This window comes from Notolepis coatsorum, assembly GCF_963971535.1.
Source record: "Notolepis coatsorum genome assembly, chromosome: 13".
NCBI lineage: Eukaryota > Metazoa > Chordata > Actinopteri > Aulopiformes > Paralepididae > Notolepis > Notolepis coatsorum.
The window spans coordinates 50,220,947-50,240,772 of NC_140177.1; the positions used below are offsets into that span (position 1 = coordinate 50,220,947).

The 19,826-nt window shown below is 42.1% G+C and overlaps 1 protein-coding gene across 1 annotated transcript in view; it reads right to left on the reverse strand.

Moving 5' to 3' along the window:
• Nucleotides 1-19,826, reverse strand: part of obscnb (obscurin, cytoskeletal calmodulin and titin-interacting RhoGEF b) — a gene marked incomplete at its 5' end in the record, with an annotated part of 220,305 nt that overhangs the window by 125,184 nt on the left and 75,295 nt on the right. Inside the window, 11 exons of the mRNA XM_084326891.1 lie at nucleotides 7,393-7,659; nucleotides 7,852-8,118; nucleotides 12,958-13,224; nucleotides 13,421-13,687; nucleotides 13,899-14,165; nucleotides 16,131-16,397; nucleotides 16,624-16,893; nucleotides 17,715-17,984; nucleotides 18,104-18,370; nucleotides 18,831-19,097; nucleotides 19,234-19,500. Of these exons, the coding sequence (XP_084183017.1) occupies nucleotides 7,393-7,659; nucleotides 7,852-8,118; nucleotides 12,958-13,224; nucleotides 13,421-13,687; nucleotides 13,899-14,165; nucleotides 16,131-16,397; nucleotides 16,624-16,893; nucleotides 17,715-17,984; nucleotides 18,104-18,370; nucleotides 18,831-19,097; nucleotides 19,234-19,500 (2,943 nt within the window). The remainder of the gene's footprint in view (nucleotides 1-7,392; nucleotides 7,660-7,851; nucleotides 8,119-12,957; nucleotides 13,225-13,420; nucleotides 13,688-13,898; nucleotides 14,166-16,130; nucleotides 16,398-16,623; nucleotides 16,894-17,714; nucleotides 17,985-18,103; nucleotides 18,371-18,830; nucleotides 19,098-19,233; nucleotides 19,501-19,826) is intronic.

A 19,826-nucleotide genomic window follows, 5' to 3' on the forward strand; every position in this document is an offset into this window, starting at 1 on the left:
TGCCCATTCATTACCTTCTATTGTCTCTTTGACCTCCTGCATCTTGTGCTCATCTTTAGCAGCTACTGATGGAGCTGCTGCCTTCACAGCTGCAATGAATACATGAGATGAAAGAAATTCTGTGGAAAACCTCACAGTTGATAGGTCAACATGGTGGAGATATCAGCATTGGTAAGAACCATGCAAACACGTCTCTCATATAGTCTCTCCCCTACCTTCAACTCCCACTCTGAGCTCCTGTTTGTGAAGTTCCTGTTTGTGCAGCTGCAGTTTGTGAGTCTCTTCAGTAGTTTGAAGTGTCACAGCTTTAAAATCAAATGTAACATCAGTCCAACAATCTTAAACAGCTCACAATTGCTGAACCAGCAAAGCCAAGCAAGTCTTACAAACAAATATTCAGAGGCAACAAGTATGTGAGCAATGCATTATCTGCCAATAATGTTATAAAAACAGCAACTGGTGGTAGACAAGGCACAAAATGTGCTCTCAATATCATAAACAGATGAGCCAATATACATGCTACAAAAAACATCCAGCAGAAATCGACTAAGCTTGTAGCATATTTTCCATAATATTGGCACAAGGTGCAACAAAGCACATGACAACAGGGGAAAAGCAAGTGGACAAAAAGGACAGAAAGTTATCAGGGAAAACCCTAAGTAGCGTAGCCACAAGACAAAGGGGATGGACAAGAAGTAATCACTCTTAAAGCATAGGCTTTGGCTACAATATTCTAACAAACAAATCTTGAGAGGCAACAAGTATGTAAGCAACGCATTATCTACCAATAACGTAAAAAATATAGCAGCTTGTGGTAGACTAGGCACAAAACATGCTCCCTCCCAACATCATAAACAGATGAGCCAGCATTCATGCTAGAAAAAACATAACAAGATAATCACGAGACAGCCTAAATCCACTAAGCTTGTAGCGTCCTTTCCATAATATTGGCACAAGGTGCAACAAAGCACATGACAACAGGGAATAAGCAAGTGGACAAAAAGGACAGAAAGTTATCAGGGAAAACCCTAAGTAGCGTAGCCACAAGACAAAGCGGAAGGACAAGAAGTAATAAATCTTAAAGCAGTACCTTTGGCCACAATAATCAATATTAAAGCAATACTTCTGGCCACGATTCACAATTAAAGTGCATTTGTGGCCCACATATTTTGGGGGGGAAATTTAAAGACCTGACCTTGATGGTAACGTAAGGTGTTTCATTATGAAAACCACATAGTCTGGATAATCATCCTTGTTTATGAAAGCGAGAGGTATCAGATAAAATATCCATTGCTGTTTAGATTACATTGGATAGCTAACCAAAAATATGATTTCTCCATAAGTTGGTTACAAAGCTGCTTAAAGATTGTTAATCATATCTCCAGCATTGGTGAGTGCCTCCAGTTCTGTTTATATTTTGCTAAGTGACCACAAACACTTTTTAGTGTAAAGCAGGAAGCCAAGCTGAAAGTCCTCACTGCACATTCATTAGGTCAACATGGTGGATATATCAGCATTGGTAAGAGCCATGCAAAAACATCTCATAGTCTCTCCCCTACCTTCAACTCCCACTCTGAGCTCCTGTTTGTGAAGTTCCTGCTTGTGCAGCTGCAGTTTGTGAGTTTCTTCAGTAGTATGAAGTGTCACAACTTTAAAATCAAACATTAAATCAGTCCAACAATCTTAAACAGCTCACAATTGCTAAACCAGCTAAGCCAAGAAAGTAAGCAAGTAAACAACACATTATCAGCTAATAATGTTATAAATACAGCAACTGGTGGTAGACTAGGCACATAATGTGCTCCCAACATCATAAACAGATGAGCCAACATTCATGCTACAAAAAGCACCCAGCAGAAATCCACTAAGCTTGTAGCATATTTTCCATAATATTGGCACAAGGTGTAACAAAGCACATGACAACAGGGAATAAGAAAGTGGAAAAAAATTACAGAATGTTATCAGGGAAAACACTAAGGGTGGGATCCACTAAGAATGGATTGCGCGGTGGGAATTGCACCCTTAACTGCGCGGGGTTTGCACACGGATTCTGCTCCGTCTTTGCGAGCTATCCACTAAGGACATTGCGCAGATGAGATACCAGCGCAGACACGCCCATTATGTGTGGAGTTTTCCCCTGATCTGCTCCAGTGCATTTGGCTCGTGGAGCAGTCTGCACTCCTGACAGCCGTGTTGACATATATCAGGAAGTGGAAAAATAAGCCCGAAATGAGGCATAGACACAAAATACAAATTAAGCAAGCTCTATACATTACGAAGTAAACAAAATACTATACGAAATTAACGGAATAGTACATTAGTATTCCGTTCATTTCGTATTGTATTTCGTTTACTTCGTAATGTATAGAGCTTGCTTAATTTGTATTTTCATGACACATTGCGTCCTGTGTTTTTGTCACTATCGGTCGTCATTGCATATGTTTGTAATGTCCTATTCCAATTACATTGACACTTACTATATTCTATTGTAATATTTAATTTAGTTTATATCCCATTTAATTGTATTCAATCTCTTTATTAAGTTGTAAAGCCCTGGCCTATATTTGATTTCATAATTATATTCTATTCTATTGTGCTTAACTTAACGAAATGTAAGGTGGCATAGTCAGTCGCTTATAGCCTCATTTATAATATCGTTCACTGCCAGACTTGGACCAAATCATGCCACTTAGCGAAGGCTATCTCGGCCTGCTGCTGCATATTTCTCGAACAAATCATATACCTTTTATAAGATCTATTTTCTGTTGTTTTAACGAAACCTCAATCAACAAAATCCGTCCATAGATTCTGGCTGTACAGGACAAAATGTAAGGGAGCGTCCTTATTGCATTAATACTACTGTACTATACTGTAACTTTTCCCGCGACAACACACCCCTCTTGACAATTTAGGCACTGTGCCAGTGAAAATACTTCATAATTGACAAATATTTTGAGTGAGCAAGTTATATTTAATGTTTAGTTAGGATAATAGAACCTGCATTATCATATACTCCAGAATAAACGTTTCATTGGCCTGCTTCCAGCATCTAATCCTCATGGACCCGACGACACGTTATAAATGAAACGTTTATTCTTGAGCATAAGTGTGTGCGGTGGTACAATTGGAACGTGAGTGCAGTCAATAATGATAATAATAATAAACATATTTATATAGCACCTTTCATACACGGATTGCAGTTCAAAGTGCTTTATATAATGAATACTTAATAAAACAAGTAGCAAATAAAAGTTGCATCATGATGCAAAATCAAAATCAATCAATCAATAACGCCGACAACATTGGGAAAGCCGACGACAACGTTAAATAACAATATTTAAATAATAAATACGATTGCATGGAATCTCTGGGTGGCTGGCTCAATATCATCCTTGATTTTCATCCAGAGTGATATTCTCCTTCGAAATATTCTCTCATGGTCACGCCTGGCATTACGATGCCTGCGTCTGGCAACAATTACTGCTGCCATGATCACCTGTGATGATGGCAGTGACGCTGGCATGATGCCTCTTTATATCGCTTAGGGATTTGCGCTTATTTACCACCATGTCTGTGAAGACGGTAGGTGCGTAGCATTAACTGGTCGGTGAAATTGGCGCCGGCTTTTGTGGATACGGAGCATTTTTCGATAAGGCTCATTTGCATAGAAAGGGGACATGTTGGCAGAACGCAGTTGCCACCTAATTTCACCCGTTGCGCGTCCTCTGTGGATACAGAGATAGAGTTTCAGAGGATATGCACCGGCTTTGCGTTGGAAAAAGCCGTGCAAACCCTTTGTAGATCCCGCCCTAAGTAGTGTAGCCACAAGACAAAGCGGAAGGACAAGAAGTAATCACTCGCAATACCCTTGGCCACAATAATCAATATTAAAGCAATACTTCTGGCCACGATTCACAATTAAAGTGCATTTGTGGCCCACATATTTAGGAAAAATAATGTAAAGACCTGACCTTGATGGTAACGTAACATGTTTCAATATGAAAACCACAGTCTGGATAATCATCCTTGTTTATGAAAGTGATAGGTATCAGAGAAAACATCCATTGTTGTTTAGATTACATTGGATAGCTAACCAAAACTAATTTGTTTACAAAGCTGCTTAAAGAATGTTAATCATTATCTCCAGCATTGATAAGTGCCTCCAGTTCTGTTTATATTTTGTTAAATGGCCACAAATATATTTTTAGTGTAAAGCAGGAAGCCAAGCTGAAAATCCTCACTGCACATTCATTACGTCAACATGGTGGATATATCAGCATTGGTAAGAGCCATGCAAACATGTATCTCATATAGTCTCTCCCCTACCTTCAACTCCCACTCTGAGCTCCTGTTTGTGAAGTTCCTGTTTGTGCAGCTGCAGTCTGTGAGTCTCTTCAGTAGTTTGAAGTGTCACAGCTTTAAAATCAAACGTAACATCAGTCCAACAATCTTAAACAGCTCACAAAGCCAAGCAAGTCTTACAAACAAATCTTGAGAGGCAACAAGTATGTAAGCAACACATTATCTGCCAATCATTTTATGAATAAAGCAACTGGTGGTAGACTAGGCACAAAATGTGCTCCCAACATCATAAACAGATGAGCCAACATTCATGCTACAAAAAGCACCCAGCAGAAATCCACTAAGCTTGTAGCGTCCTTTCCATAATATTGGCACAAGGTGTAACAAAGCACATGACATGTGCAAGTGGACAAAAAGGACAGAAAGTTATCAGGGAAAACCCTAAGTAGTTTAGCCACAAGACGAAGCAGGTGGACAAGAAGTAATCACTCTTAAAGCAATACGTTTGGCCACAATAATCAATATTAAGGCAATACTTCTGGCCACAATTCACAATTAAAGCTGATTAACAGTGAGTGAGGTAATAATAAGCAAGTGCCCCCCCCCCCCCCCCCACACACACATTCTAGCATGTAAAAACAGCACTGAAAATAAAGCAGGAAGCCAAGCTGAAAATCCTCACTGCCCATTCATTACCTTTTATTGTCTCTTTGACCTCCTGCATTTTGTGCTCATCTCTCACAGCTACTGATGGAGCTGCTGCCTTCACAGCTGCAATGAATACATGAGATGAAAGAAATGTTGTGGAAAGCCTCACAGTTGATAGGTCAACATGGTGGAGATATCAGCATTGGTAAGAACCATGCAAACACATCTCTCATATAGTTTCTACCTTCAACTCCCACTCTGAGCTCCTGTTTGTGAAGTTCTTGATTGTGCAGCTGCAGTTTGTGAGTTTTTTCAGTAGTTTGAAGTGTCACATATTTAAAATCAAACATAACATCAGTCCAACAATCTTAAACGGCTCACAATTGATAAACCAGCAAAGCCAAGCAAGTCTTACAAAAAACATCCAGCAGAAATCCACTAAGCTTGTAGCATCTTTTCCATAATATTGGCACAAAGTGCAACAAAGCACATGACAACATGGAATAAGCAAGTGGACACAAAAATGACAGAAAGTTATCAGGGAAAACCCTAAGTAATGTAGCCACAAGACAAAGTGGAAGGACAATAAGTAATCAATTGCCACTGTGGGCTCCTATTTCTGAAGCTCCTGTTTGTTGCTCCTGTTTGGAGCTAGAGGCTTACCAGATGTGATACAAAATATCATATGGTTTTTAAGCCATTGAACAATACTATACACACACACACACTCGCACAAAACCATGCTTGTGCGCACACACACTCCCACAACCCCAAACCACTGGATGAACAAAATAAATTATAACATTTGTGTAACATAACCATGGAAATCTCCAATCTACTTAAAAACATTAAAATAATCAAAAAAGGTGTCACAAATTAAACATGCCACATTGAGGCAAACAGCTGCCATGAACACTGCTAGAGATGACCAGTAACATCCTCAGACAGAAGAGCCAATTTACCACAAAAGCAAAAACAGCAAAAAGCCGGCAACAAAACATAAACATGGAAATATTCAATCTAGCCTACTTGAAAATATTCAAATAAGCCAATATGTGCCACAAATGAAACAACATGCCACATTGAGGCACACAGCCGCCATGAACACTGCTACCGAAACACAACCAATAACATCCTCAGAGCCTGTCCAGTGGCACGGGAATAGATGTAAAGGCAATTTATAAAGAAGGGAAACTGTAACAACCCCTCTTCCTCTCCGTACCTTCCTCTGAGTCTCTGGTCTCCTGCTGCATGGGGTCCTGTTTAGCAGTCGGAGCAGCTGATGTAGGAGCTGAAGGCTTAGCAGCTGGGATGAAACATTTTCAATTCAGAACGTCAGAACGTACACCATCAAACAGTGTTTTATAATTAGTACAAGTCTGAATAATCATCCTTGTTTAAGAAAGCGAGAGGTATCAGATAAAATATCCATTGTTGTTTAGATTACATTGGCTAGCTAACCAGAAATATGATTTCTCTTAAATTATGAATTGGTTACTAAGCATCCAAAGCAGGAAGCCAAGCTGAAAATCCTCACTGCCCTTTACCTTCTATTGTCTCTTTAACCTCTTGCATTTTGTACTTTTCTTGAGCAGCTACTGATAATTAGTACAACAACGGTACAGTATGCTCCTAAACAAAGTTTCAAATCAAAGAAAATCTTAGAATTGGCATGCAGGAGGGAAAACAAAACAGTCGACAGGAATAAAGATACTGGGCATTTGGTCTGTTACCAACAATGCAGTAAACCAACAGACACATTGGAAGATTGAGCCTAATCTCCTTAATTGCTGATAAAATAGACCAAACCGCAGACAAAGAGTAAATCATGGACCAGCATAGAGATATTGTTTTCAATTCCATTTCACAGCAGCAAAGAGCAAAGCACTAAGGAGGAAAGTGATCCACCCCAGTGATCCATTTCACAGCAGCAAAGAACAAAGAACTGAGTGGAAGGTGATCCAACCCCACTGATCCATTTCAGAACACAGTACAGCAGCAATCTGATATAATGCGTCCATGAAGAAGGTGGAATTGCCATTGAGTGCTCTGGATTTTAGTTTTTAACAGTACTGAGTCTGAGTGACAGACAGACGGAAAAACAAGACAACATGAAGACAATTGACTCCAGAATGAACAACAGAAAACACACAATATCACCAACATGAAGACAATGAGACGGCAACAGAGACGTTACGGGACATGATCACACGGTACTTCAGACACACTGAAAACACCACATGAGAGTGAAGACAACTCACAGAAAATGGCACACAATAACAAACACGTTCAACATTTAACATCATAGAGAAACCCATAATTGTCATTTGTCATTTCATGTGAATGAGATACATACAATTTGTAGTCAACGATATAGAGTGAAAACAGTTACAAAAACATATTCTAATTTACAGGTGTTAAAATCCCAAATATATCTCCTACCCTTGATCTTGAGGCTTGCTGTGGTCTTCTGGTCTCCACACACACAGCTGTAGTCACCACTGTCTTCTGGTACCACTTTGCTGATCAGGAGTTCGTTCACAGAAGCGTTCTGCTTCATCTGGTACTTTTCTCCAGACTTCAGCACCTCTGTTCCCTTCTTCCATTCCACAGGGACTCCAGGTTTAGAGAGTTCACAGTGCAGAGTAACACTGCCTCCCTCCTCAGCCTCCTGGCTCTGCAGCTTTTGTTTGAAGGTGGCCGGTAATGCTGTACAACCAATGTAACATTACATCTCCAAGGTGATACAAATTATTCACAATTAAAAAGGACAGCAAAGAACATTTCTTCAGTAAACCAAAAAAAATAGTTTAACATTAGTTGTGTCAACAGAAACTGACATTTCTAAAATACTAACTAGACCCATAATGGTTGACCCATAACCTTTGGTCTTCCTCCTACCCTTGATCTTGAGGCTTGCTGTGGTCTTCTGGTCTCCACACACACAGCTGTAGTCTCCACTGTCTTCTGGCACCACTTTGCTGATCAGGAGTTCGTTCACAGAAGCGTTCTGCTTCATCTGGTACTTTTCTCCAGACTTCAGCACCTCTGTTCCCTTCTTCCATTCCACAGGGACTCCAGGTTTAGAGAGTTCACAGTGCAGAGTAACACTGCTTCCCTCCTCAGCCGCCTGGCTCTCCAGCCTCTGTTTGAAGGTCACTGGTTGGGCTGAAGAACCGTTAGTCGGTTAGCACTCAACGACTGAAAGTCAATAACTAAAATTTAAATATCACAATGAAATATCTTCAAAATAATAAATAGAACAATGGAAATATTACATCAAACAACAAACTATATGACACTTTCAAACAAAACATAGACACAAATCACATAGAAACATGGACAATGAACAATTGTGTGTAGTGTGTACCCAAAAACATGGAGAATACAGGCATACTGACAAACTAACGATAACATTAAAGGTGCTATACTGTAGATAACATTCAGACACTAGATGGCACACTAGAGCACCAGCATGTCATTTCAGCATTCCAAGTAGGTAAGAGATAAATGGCTGCAACATACAATAACATAAATTTTGGACCCGCAACATCTTTTAAAAATTATAAATTCATTAACACATTTTTTTTGGGGGGGAGCAATACTTTTATCCCACACCTTTCTTAAAGCTCTGTGGGTGTATTATACATATAAAAAAAAAAGTTGTTCAGCACATAACAACTGATAAGGATTGAGAGCAGGCAGAATGGTCAGAGAGAGAGTTTGACATCAATAGAACGGACGTTTAATGTGGGTTGAAGGTGAAGAGCAGTTGCCATGACAGCGCGTCACATAGCGACGAGAAGAGGGGGCGGGCCTGCCGTTGCTATGCCGAGAATATTATAATGTAAGTTTCCTTCCGGGTGTAAGTTAGAACAGGACGCAAGGCTGATACGAGCAGACGTGGAGAGAGAGACAGAGCACTAACTAGAGTGTGGTGGGAGGGGCCTCCCCCCCCCCTATGCCTCGAGGAGGCTAGCTTCGGCTAACAAAGAAGGGTTTTTGCTAACGACGAGGCCTCAACCACCATTGGACTAAAAGCAGAAGAGACGATTGAATAATGACTTTAGTCAAGGACAATTACAGAATTGGTTTCCATCTGATTACAGAGGCTTTGTTTATGTAATAAACAACGTTTTCCAAGAAAGGTAACACGTCTGACGGTGGTGAATTATTATGATTACGGATTGCATTAAAGGGGAATGACCACGATGTACAGCCGGTATGAGAAGATCAAGAGATGAAGACAACGCAGAAACTACACGAGCCAACAGATGAAGAGGTGATACTGGCTAATTATGGTAAAATCTAACAGTTGATGCCGTTGACAGCCGGATTGCAGATCGAGATTAGATTAGGTTGAGCCTTATCTAACCTCGCAAGCCAATAAAAACTAACAGATATGCATCCGTAAACATAATAAACGACACAGAGAAAGCCAGAGGAGTGTTTTTGAATATGGAGTTTGAAATACGGGGGGGGGGTCAAGCTGTGTGTATTTCAGAGAACGGCAGAGCAGCTGTCTGGGTTTTTGTTTTGAAGAGAGAAGCCATTTTTATCACAAAGGAATGTAAACGAATGAAAGGGAACCAAAACAGCCACAGATGACTAAGGAAAGCAAAATAGAGCAGAATGAGAGTAAATGCGAGATGAGGAGAGAGAAGGGACGGCTGAAGCGAGACGGGAAAAATACTGTTATGACAACTAGACGGTACAGTTTGCCTTAAACTGGCAATATGGTATACAGACGGTCATAACAGGAGAGGAGAGGGCTGAATGATGGGGTCTGCCTTAAAATGTGCAGTATGTTATCAGACAGGAGGGGAATATTTAGTCCGAAATAGCGTCCTTTTGTAGGTAGATAGGACAACGGAGCTGAGAGAGCTTCGGAACAGAGCTGTGTGTCTTATCTACCGGGGAATGTTAACAAGAGTCACAGACAGAAGAGAGAGCAGTGGCTGCGAGGGAGAGGCCCAGAGACAGGGGGGCAGAATCGTATGAGCGAGATAAGATGAGAGAAAAACAGCTGTGATTTTTGGGGCTACGGAGTGGAGTTTTAGAGAAAGAATGTCAACAAAAACCAGAGAGACAAAATGGCCGCAAGAAGGGATATTCCACGAGGAGGCTAACAGAGATAAGAAAGAACTAGAGATATGGGAGACACGTCAGCTAGATGACTCTAGCCTTAGAGAATGAGTCCGCCGCCATCTAGGGGTGGGAGTGGGGTAATGCAGGGAAAATATTTAAAGATATCTGCTACCATCTAGTGGCAGAGAGGTAGAGAGGAAGTATTTAAATATAGGTCTCTGCTACCATCTAGTGGCGGAGTGGGGTAGTGCAGGGAGTGATTCTAGTTAGGATACTGGAACAGGTAGAGGGGGAATATTATTATTATAATAATAATATCGATAGACAGGTTAATTAAATAGAGTTGAATTATAGATGGGGCGCAGTTTAATTAAAGAGTTTAATTTGGAATAAAGAGGGATTTAAATTTCCAGCAGTTTAATTAAAGAGTTTAATTTGGAATAAAGAGGGATTAAAATGTCCAGCTGCTCCTTCTCACACCAGGTAGGGCAAGAGTCTTCAGAGTACACAGTCACCAGAAAGAACTAGCGTGCACTATCGCGCTGGGGGCCAAGCTGGGACGAAGATAAGGGTGCGGAAGTGGGTATCGGTAGCTGCTGGTGTCGCGACGGAAGACGACAACAGGGAACCGCCCTGTAGGACAGATATGTGTGTTGAGAAGGGGGTAGACTAATAGATAACGATAGCGCCATGGGCTGTATGACACTCACAACGTCCAACAGCCTGAAAGGGCGTGGTCATGGCAGGGGCTTGCAGGGAAAAAATTATACAGAGAACTGGAGATGACAATATGGGGATGAGCTGCAAGTCCCATGCCATGATATATGAGTGGCCAGGAAAACACAAGGGGTACCGTTGAGTGTACAGGGGACTCCTGGGTTGTTTTTCTGCTTTCAGAGTCCGGAGACGACCGATACCGAAAGGGAGGACCATCGACAGCGAGCGGGGAAGACGGCCAACGGGTGGAGTCCGGCGGTCGCAGGCGGTGTTGCCCAGGGGAGGACGAGGCAGACACGGGGCCTTCCTGCGGAGACGCTGTTACGAGGCATTTGAAACAGAGATCATGGGCAGGTTTATTGTTGAATCATGAACAGGGACTTCCTTCCAGAATCAATCAAGATCGAGACAAGACACAGCGTGAAGACGACAGCGTGAAGTCGACAGCGTGAAGTCCTGTGTGTTCATTGATAATAATTTACAGGAGTATGAGATATATTGATGTTGTTGGTTTGGGTGGTCTGTTTCGATTTTTCTTGTGCACAAGGGGAAATGCGACAGACCTCAAACAGCAAGATCAATGACGACAGGGAGGTGTCGTGTAAGAGAGTAAGAGTGTCAGAGTAAGAAAGTAAGTAAAAACCATGGTAGAGGGAAAAAATGTAAATAAAAAAATTAGCTCTCCCAGGGAGTGCGAAGTGGCTGTGAGGTTGCCTCTGGGTGTCGTTGGGTGGATGGACTACGGTGTGTTCCCTGGTGCCACGGGAAATGCATAGTGGGCATCGACTAACGAGATCACAGTTTTGACGGGATGCTGTCTCCCTTCCTCTGGCACGAGGGAGGGGGGCTGTGTACGTTAAAACAACAGCCGAGTATGATTGAAAAACCAAATAGTTTGTTGATTCTGACGGTTGATTGAATAATCAAAAGGGAGGAATGAAGGATGTCGAGGTTTTTCAAGGTGTATATAGTGTTAACTATTGGTGGATGATAGCATCTACTTATAGCCAGGTCAGAGAGGTAGATGTGGTGGTGGAGGCGGTCAGAGAGAGTCAGTGTGGTAGCAGCGAGCAGGGTGTGTGCATGCAGAATGGTCAGAGAGAGAGTTTGACATCAATAGAACAGACGTTTAATGTGGGTTAAAGGTGAAGAGCAGTTGCCATGACAGCGCGTCACATAGCGACGAGAAGAGGGGGCGGGCCTGTCGTTGCTATGCCGAGAATATTATAATGTGAGTTTCCTTCCGGGTTTAAGTTAGAACAGGACGCAAGGCTGATACGAGCAGACGTGGAGAGAGAGACAGAGCACTAACTAGAGGGTGGTGGGAGGGGCCTCCCCCCCCGCCCTATGCCTCGAGGAGGCTAGCTTCGGCTAACAAAGAAGGGTTTTGGCTAACGACGAGGCCTCAACCACCATTGGACTAAAAGCAGAAGAGATGACTTTAGTCAAGGACAATTACAGAATTGGTTTCCATCTGATTACAGAGGCTTTGTTTATGTAATAAACAACGTTTTCCAAGAAAGGTAACACATCTGACGGTGGTGAATTATTATGATTATGGATTGCATTAAAGGGGAATGGCCACGATGTACAGCCGGTATGAGAAGATCAAGAGATAAACACAACGCAGAAACTACACGAGCCAGCAGATGAAGAGGTGATACTGGATGATTATGGTAAAATCTAACAAAATGTTATGCAGGAAATAGGACACGCACTTGCTGGATCATGATCCATATTTGATCTGCAACACCTAGTTTGACAGTTTGATCTGAATCTCGTGAGCCAGATGCCTCCACGCATGCAAATGCTCGGTCGTGGGAAGCAGGAAAACATGACACCTCACTCATAACTAAACTCTCTAAATGGTTCACTAAATTATGTTTCTGACAACTATTTAGGCAAGACATACTTTCTTTAAAATACTTCCTTGAAATATTCTAGAAATAATTACTTTGCTGAGAATGAAAAAGGGAGGTGTGGCCAAAGCATAGATTGCATGCGCCCCTTTGTTTTGGTCTGAGATGCTGGTGCTGTAGTGGCTGAATCACCAATATAGCTCCTTTAAATACAGCAATGTCATGGAAACAACCCATTTAGGTCCTGATGAGTAACGTTTCAGGAAACATCAGATAAGCTAACATACTTTGTGCAGAACCAGCTACATTTCCAGTTGTCTTGTACTATAAATCTTCCTCCTACCCTTAATCTTGAGGCTTGCTGTGGTCTTCTGGTCTCCACACACACAGCTGTAGTCTCCACCGTCTTCTGGCACCACTTTGCTGATCAGGAGTTCGTTCACAGAAGCGTTCTGCTTCATCTGGTACTTTTCTCCAGACTTCAGCACCTCTGTTCCCTTCTTCCATTCCACAGGGACTCCAGGTTTAGAGAGTTCACAGTGCAGAGTAACACTGCCTCCCTCCTCAGCCGCCTGGCTCTCCAGCTTTTGTTTGAAGGTGGCTGGTAATGCTGTACAACCAATGTAACATTACATCTTAATTTAAGGTGATATAAATTATTCACTATTAAAAAGGACAGCAAAGAACATTTCTTCAGTAAACAAAAAAAAAGTTTAACATTTGTTGTGTGTCAACAGAAAGTGACATTTATAAAATACTAACTAGACCCATAATGGTTGACCCATAACCTTTGGTCTTCCTCCTACCCTTGATCTTGAGGCTTGCTGTGGTCTTCTGGTCTCCACACACACAGCTGTAGTCTCCACTGTCTTCTGGCACCACTTTGCTGATCAGGAGTTCGTTCACAGAAGCGTTCTCCTTCATCTGGTACTTTTCTCCAGACTTCAGCACCTCTGTTCCCTTCTTCCATTCCACAGGGACTCCAGGTTTAGAGAGTTCACAGTGCAGAGTAACACTGCCTCCCTCCTCAGCCTCCTGGCTCTCCAGCTTTTGTTTGAAGGTGGCCGGTAATGCTGTACAACCAATGTAACGTTACATCTCAATTTAAGGTGATACAATTATTCCCAGCAAAGAACATTTCTTCAGTAAAAAAAAAAAAAAAAAAGTTTAACATTTGTTGTGTGTCAACAGAAACATAAAATACCATGTAATCGTACAATTACTGTTTACTGCCAATAAAACTCTAGCTGACTAACTCTGGCTGATAAGATCATTAATCCATACCGGTGACTTTGACAATTGCAGATGTCCTCTGGTCCCCACACTCGCAGGAATACTCTCCACTGTCTTCAACCTTCAAATCCTTAACTCTGAGTTCAAAAGACGTCTCTTTGTGTTTCATCTCATACTTGTCTCCGGCTTTAAGGATTTCAGAGCTCTTCTTCCATTGAACCTTGGTCCCAGATTTTGATAACTCACAGCAAAGAGTGAGGCTCTCGCCTTCCTTCTTATCCTGGTGCTTTAGCTTCTCTTTAAAAGTGGCAGGCAGGGCTAGAGGGAAATGAACAAGCATGACTCCATTCAATTAAACAAGCTTTAAATCTTCAGTTGTGATGGAGGAGACAATGGAGAAATTGTGAACAAATTGGATGATGGTAAAGATTTGATGTCATCTAGTTTTCTCATTCTATTGTAGCTTCTGGATCTTGAACATGATTCCAGCAGTCGGGTTGATCGATGAACAACAAGACGGTTCTTTTGGTGACATTTTTGTTACACAAGTGCATGGAATAACAAACAAAACATTTCAGCATCATACCACAGAATGGAATGCACAAACAATCAGAAACACATTACAATAAAATATTTTCAAGCAGTTTAGTGCTTTCACAAGGAAATGCTCCATTGAGGAATGTGTTTTCACACATTTACATTAGTTCTAATGTAGACTAATTGTGAACATCCAATACATTCTGTATCCATTTGACATGCAAATCCAAATAAAATGGAAGAGAAGCATTGCAGAGGCCCTTGAGAGATGCTGAACTCAATATGTATAACATAATCACAATGCAAAGTATAGTAACAAAACTAGTTTACTGTTACAAAAAAACACAGATGATTCATGATGACCACAATAATTCCCTTCTAAAAGTCTAGAGTTCTAGCAGAAGCTCTAGTCTTGAGTAGAAAGAGGGGTATACTCTCTGGTCCCCAGTGACCACAGAGATGGTTCCTGAGTCTCTAATGACACTCTAATGGCACAGTACAGGACAGCAAGCATTTGTATCCTACCCGTGCTGCCTGTTACGCTTCTCCATTACACAACAGACCTGTGAGAAGCGAGTCGGAGAGGTAGGAGGAGTCAAACTAGGCGTCACAGATCAAGCAGTAGCGAAAATCAGCACAGGTACTGTGGCCTGGCACAGGTCAGTTGGCAGTGGAGAAAGCAAAACAAAGCGGGAGTACGAATTCCGGGCACAGCACAGCAAGGTAGTGGAGAAGTGCCATAAGTGTCATCCCTCGAACTGTTGGTTCCCTAACCCTAACACTCAACCTGAATGAGAGACCTGGGACTTTTGGTCTAGGTACTAGGGATGCACAGATCCGATATTGATATTGGATATCGGCCCCGATATGACTAGAATAGCTGGATCGGGTATCGGTAAACATAATTATATATATATATATCGGATTTTCATTTTTCATCGGTATCGGGACTGAAAAAGTCAGATCAGTGCATCCCTACTAGGGACCACTGAACATGAGACACATCAGTAGGACTGACCTGCCACACAAACAGGGCAGGGTCCCCCTCAAAACAATTAAAATCCTGAGGTGTCTCCACTATAAGCACTGATTGACCTTGGTGGCACAAACTCAAAGACTGTGAGTGAAAAGTACAAAGGGGCCTCAAAAGGGGCCTCAAAACACACTGAAGGAAAATACTATCCATCCCTTATTGTGTAATGTAATAGAATAAAACAGGTGGGGGCAAACGCTGAGGTACATGGTTTCACCAGTACATGATTTTCATGCAAAATATGACCTACTAACAACTTGTAAATCTTGTCAAACAGCATGTCAAACAGCACTTAATGTCTAGCAGAGTAAATCTTCCACAAGACGTTGCCTGATATACCTATACAACAATTAATCATCTGTAGCAGTGCAATTAATTATTCATCTTTCAAGCATTTCCTTTCAGATGGCAGAAATGGACGGCCCCTACTTATTCTGTAAAAATAACCGACTTGGAGGAACATGAGAAGGCAGTCCAGACATTCATTCATCAATTTACTCAAAAACAGTACTGATGGAAATGCTCCGCAAATCTCTTCCCAGCTGTAGGCCTACTGCATGCATGATAGCCTTTTAGATTATTTAGCTCATTCAATTGTGGTATGTTAGATTATGTTGTAATCCAAATAAATATACCAAGGCTATCATTTGAGTGGGTTAATATCATAGTTGTAGAAACTATTAAAAAAAAGATGGACAAACTCAAGTTCTTACCTTGGACTGTCACTGTTGCCTTGCTCTTGGCAGTACCCACGTCACAGGTGTAGGTGTCGCTGTCGTTCTCCACCAGCTGCTTAATGGTGAGGCTGAAGATGTTCTGTTTCTGGGACATCTCATTGCGTCCTCCAGCCTTGAGCTCCGTGCTACCTTTGTACCAGGTGACCTTGGTTGGGGCTTGTGCAGTCTCACATTGTAAAGTCACAGAGCCCTTCTCCTCCACCTGGCTGTCCTTTAGCTCTGCAGTGAACGTATGGACTGGCTCTGTGAAAAATGGTACATGTTTGTTAGATGTCACATCATGTACAGTAGAACAACTGGACTGCTAACAATTGGTTACAGTTACAGATAGGGAAAAGGTTGTGTACCAAGATCTCATCACAGTATACACTGTTTGCCATAATATCACTTTGAACAGTGTTATACAGTCAAAGAGTAACACTAACCTACGAGGAAAGCAGATTACTAAGAGACGTCATTTGGTACTCACCCTTGACCACCAGCTTGGCCTTGGTGGTGGCTCCTCCAACAACCTCACAGCTGTACTCCCCAGAGTCCTGAGCAGTGACACCATGGATGGTCAGCTTCATGACCATCTCTTCTTGGCTGATCCCGTACTTCTGGCTTTTCTTGATGGCTCTCCCATCCTTGGCCCATCTTACGGTGAAGCTAACCTGTGTTACCTCGCAGCTGAACACCACGTCCTCGCCTGGGCCAGCACTGAGGTTCTCCAGCTCCTTCGCCACAGATGAAGCTTTGCCTGGAACAAGGGTTGACGACATGTTAACCTCTTAACTGGCACCGACCCGGCCTCGGGACCTCTTTAGGACAATTTGCCCACCGGCGCGACGCGCCACTTTGCCGACCTCTAGCGGCTCGGGTTTTAATACAATATATATATACAATTAAAATTACATGCCGATATGTGAGGCGTGCGCGAAAGTACATGGCAGAGCTTTTTTCTTTTTTATTACCACCCCGACTCCCGGGGCTCTAGCTCCGTCAATCATTTGGCGATCTAGAAAATTATTGCACAGGGATCTAGGTGAAAAGTCACAAGCGAAAACAGGAAGAGAAAAAAACGCCAAATTAATTGAAGTCAATGAGGAAATGGTTTACTGGAGAGCTTTAATTCTTTTTCACAGTTTACCAAAATCACTCCTAATCACTCATTTCTGAACGGATTTTTATGAAATTCGGACATGTACTACATAAGACTCCAACTACTACAGAAAAACGTGAGTAACACGTTTTTCTACAACTCAAGTTCAGACCTATGTTACTCTATTTCATTAGCACTAAAAGTGATCTTTCTTTATTGTATCAGAAACTTCAGAATGTTATCTTTCAAAAGAGACCAGGCTTATGCATGTGCTATAAGTATAAAGTAGGCCTATAAAGATACGCTTTTCAAGAAAAGTATGCAGTCCTCAAGTTCAAGTTTAAAAATGGCCACTTTTATGGGTGCCAGTTAAGAGTAATTGTTTGACCTTTGTTAACGGCGACCGTCGGTTGTGTGATAGTAAAGGGTTAACCTTCTGTTGTGTGGCAGTGAAAGGGTTAAATGAACAGATAGCTCACCTTCAACTGCTAATGTGGTCTTGGAACTCAGGTCTGCAATTTTCAAGACCACCTCTCCAGTGTCGGCAGGGGTGACGTCCTTGATGGACAACATGTACTTGCGTCCTTTACTGGAGACTTTGAAGCGTCCTCCGTCCTTAACGGTTTGGCCGCTCACGGTCCAGGAACACTCGTCCGTGCTCTCCCGAGACAGGATGCATTCAAAGCTACACGTCTCGCCCTCTGTCACCTCCGCCGACTTCAGCCACTTGGTGATGCCGAGGCCAATTTCTAGATTAAGGACAAGAAAAAAAGAATGCATCCCACCATAACCAGGAGATTTCAAGAACGGCAGATTGTATATTAATGAGCAACAGATTACTATATTATATTATTATTATAATACCCACCTCTCACAGTGACCTTTGACTTGGAAATCTCAGTTCCAAGGTCACAACAGTACTCCCCTGCATCTTCCTTGGTCACATCCTTGATGATCAATCCCAAGGACTTTCCTGTGTGCAGGAGCTCGTATTTGGGCCCAGCCTTCAGGACAGTGCCATCTTTTTTCCATATGGGGGACACCCTGGGCTTGGAGGCTTCACATGCCAGAGTAATCATGCCTTTTTCCTCTCCGATGACATCGTCCAGAGATTTGAGGAATACTGCACGTTTCTCTGGAGATTCAGAGATTTAAGCATGATTGAAGGATATTTTGCATTCCCACCTCCTTACTTAAAAGCACAATCCTTGCAGTATGGCACCCTCTGTTGAAACACTTTATTCACCACTGGCTTTGCTTACAAAGCAAGTTATTGTATTGAAGATATTTCTTTGAAGAATTGTATTGTCTCAGTCAGACAGCTAAACACAAAGTTTATACTATTATTTGAGACTGTAAAAGGTTTGTTTACACATGTAATGCTTGTGAACAGTGAAATAGACCTGTATTTTTTGTTATGATGTTTAGTTATGATGAGCTAAGATAGTTCTAAAGCTAAGATAGTTCTACAAAGCACATTTTCCATCGTTAAGTCAAACTTAACAATGGAAAATATCCTTTTTATAACTTTATATTTATCAAATAAATTCCAGATTGTACTTTTAACTAGGTAAAGCCATAATCCATGTTCTTACCTTTGACCTTAAGTGTGACAGACTCTTCGACCTTGTGCACTCTGAAGGTAATGGTGCCGCCATCTTCTGGTGCCAAGTTCTTAAGTGTGAGCTTGTGCACTTTCCCTTCACCAGTGATGGTGTTGACATCATTGGTAAAGAGGGCCTTGTCCTTCAGCAGCCACTGTACCTCTTCATCTGCATAGTTGATCTCACAAGTGAACACTGCATCGCTGTCTTCATCCACCTCTGTGTCTGCCAGGTGCTTGGTGATCTTTATCTCTCGCACTGGACAGGGGAAACCAAACATTAACTTTAAACATGGACTAAAACCATTAACTCTGAATCCTAATGGATGCTGTCGACAAATGTCCATTCCAGAATGTTCTGCTGACACCACAAGGGTTCTATCAGCATGCTGTACCTTCAACAGTAAGAGCTCCTTTGGTCTCGACAGGTCCGCACTGACAGCGGTACTCTCCGCTGTCTTCCCCGGTCAGCTTCTGGACGGTTAGCTGAGCCTGTGTAGCGTCTTGCTTCATGCTGTATTTATCTGATGCCGTTAGTAGTGTTTCACCTCTGAACCAGCTAACCTCTTTGGGTGAGACAGAAAACTTGCAGCTCAGTGTAGCGGAGCCCCGCTCCTTTGCCTTCACATCTTTGATGGGCTCCGCAAGCTCAAGAGGACGCTCTGAATAGAAGGAATAACAGAATGATTACAGAGTGCGCTTATAAAAATTCCCCCACGTGCCAGTCTGCTCCGCTGCTCTTTTATAATCACAGGTAGAGCTGATATTTATCATGGGTTAAATAAAAAATCAAGAGCTTGGTAACTCTTGGACATTTTGAATCCATGATTTTAAACCATTCTGTCTCGGACCCGTGAGAGAAAGGGTCTCTCCGATCAGGGACGTGCACAGGACTTTAGAGGGGCAGGTGCTCAAAGGCTGAAAAGGGCACTATTCCTGTGTCTATTTTAACCGCACTTTTTTAAGCCGGATTTTTAAGGGCCCTTTT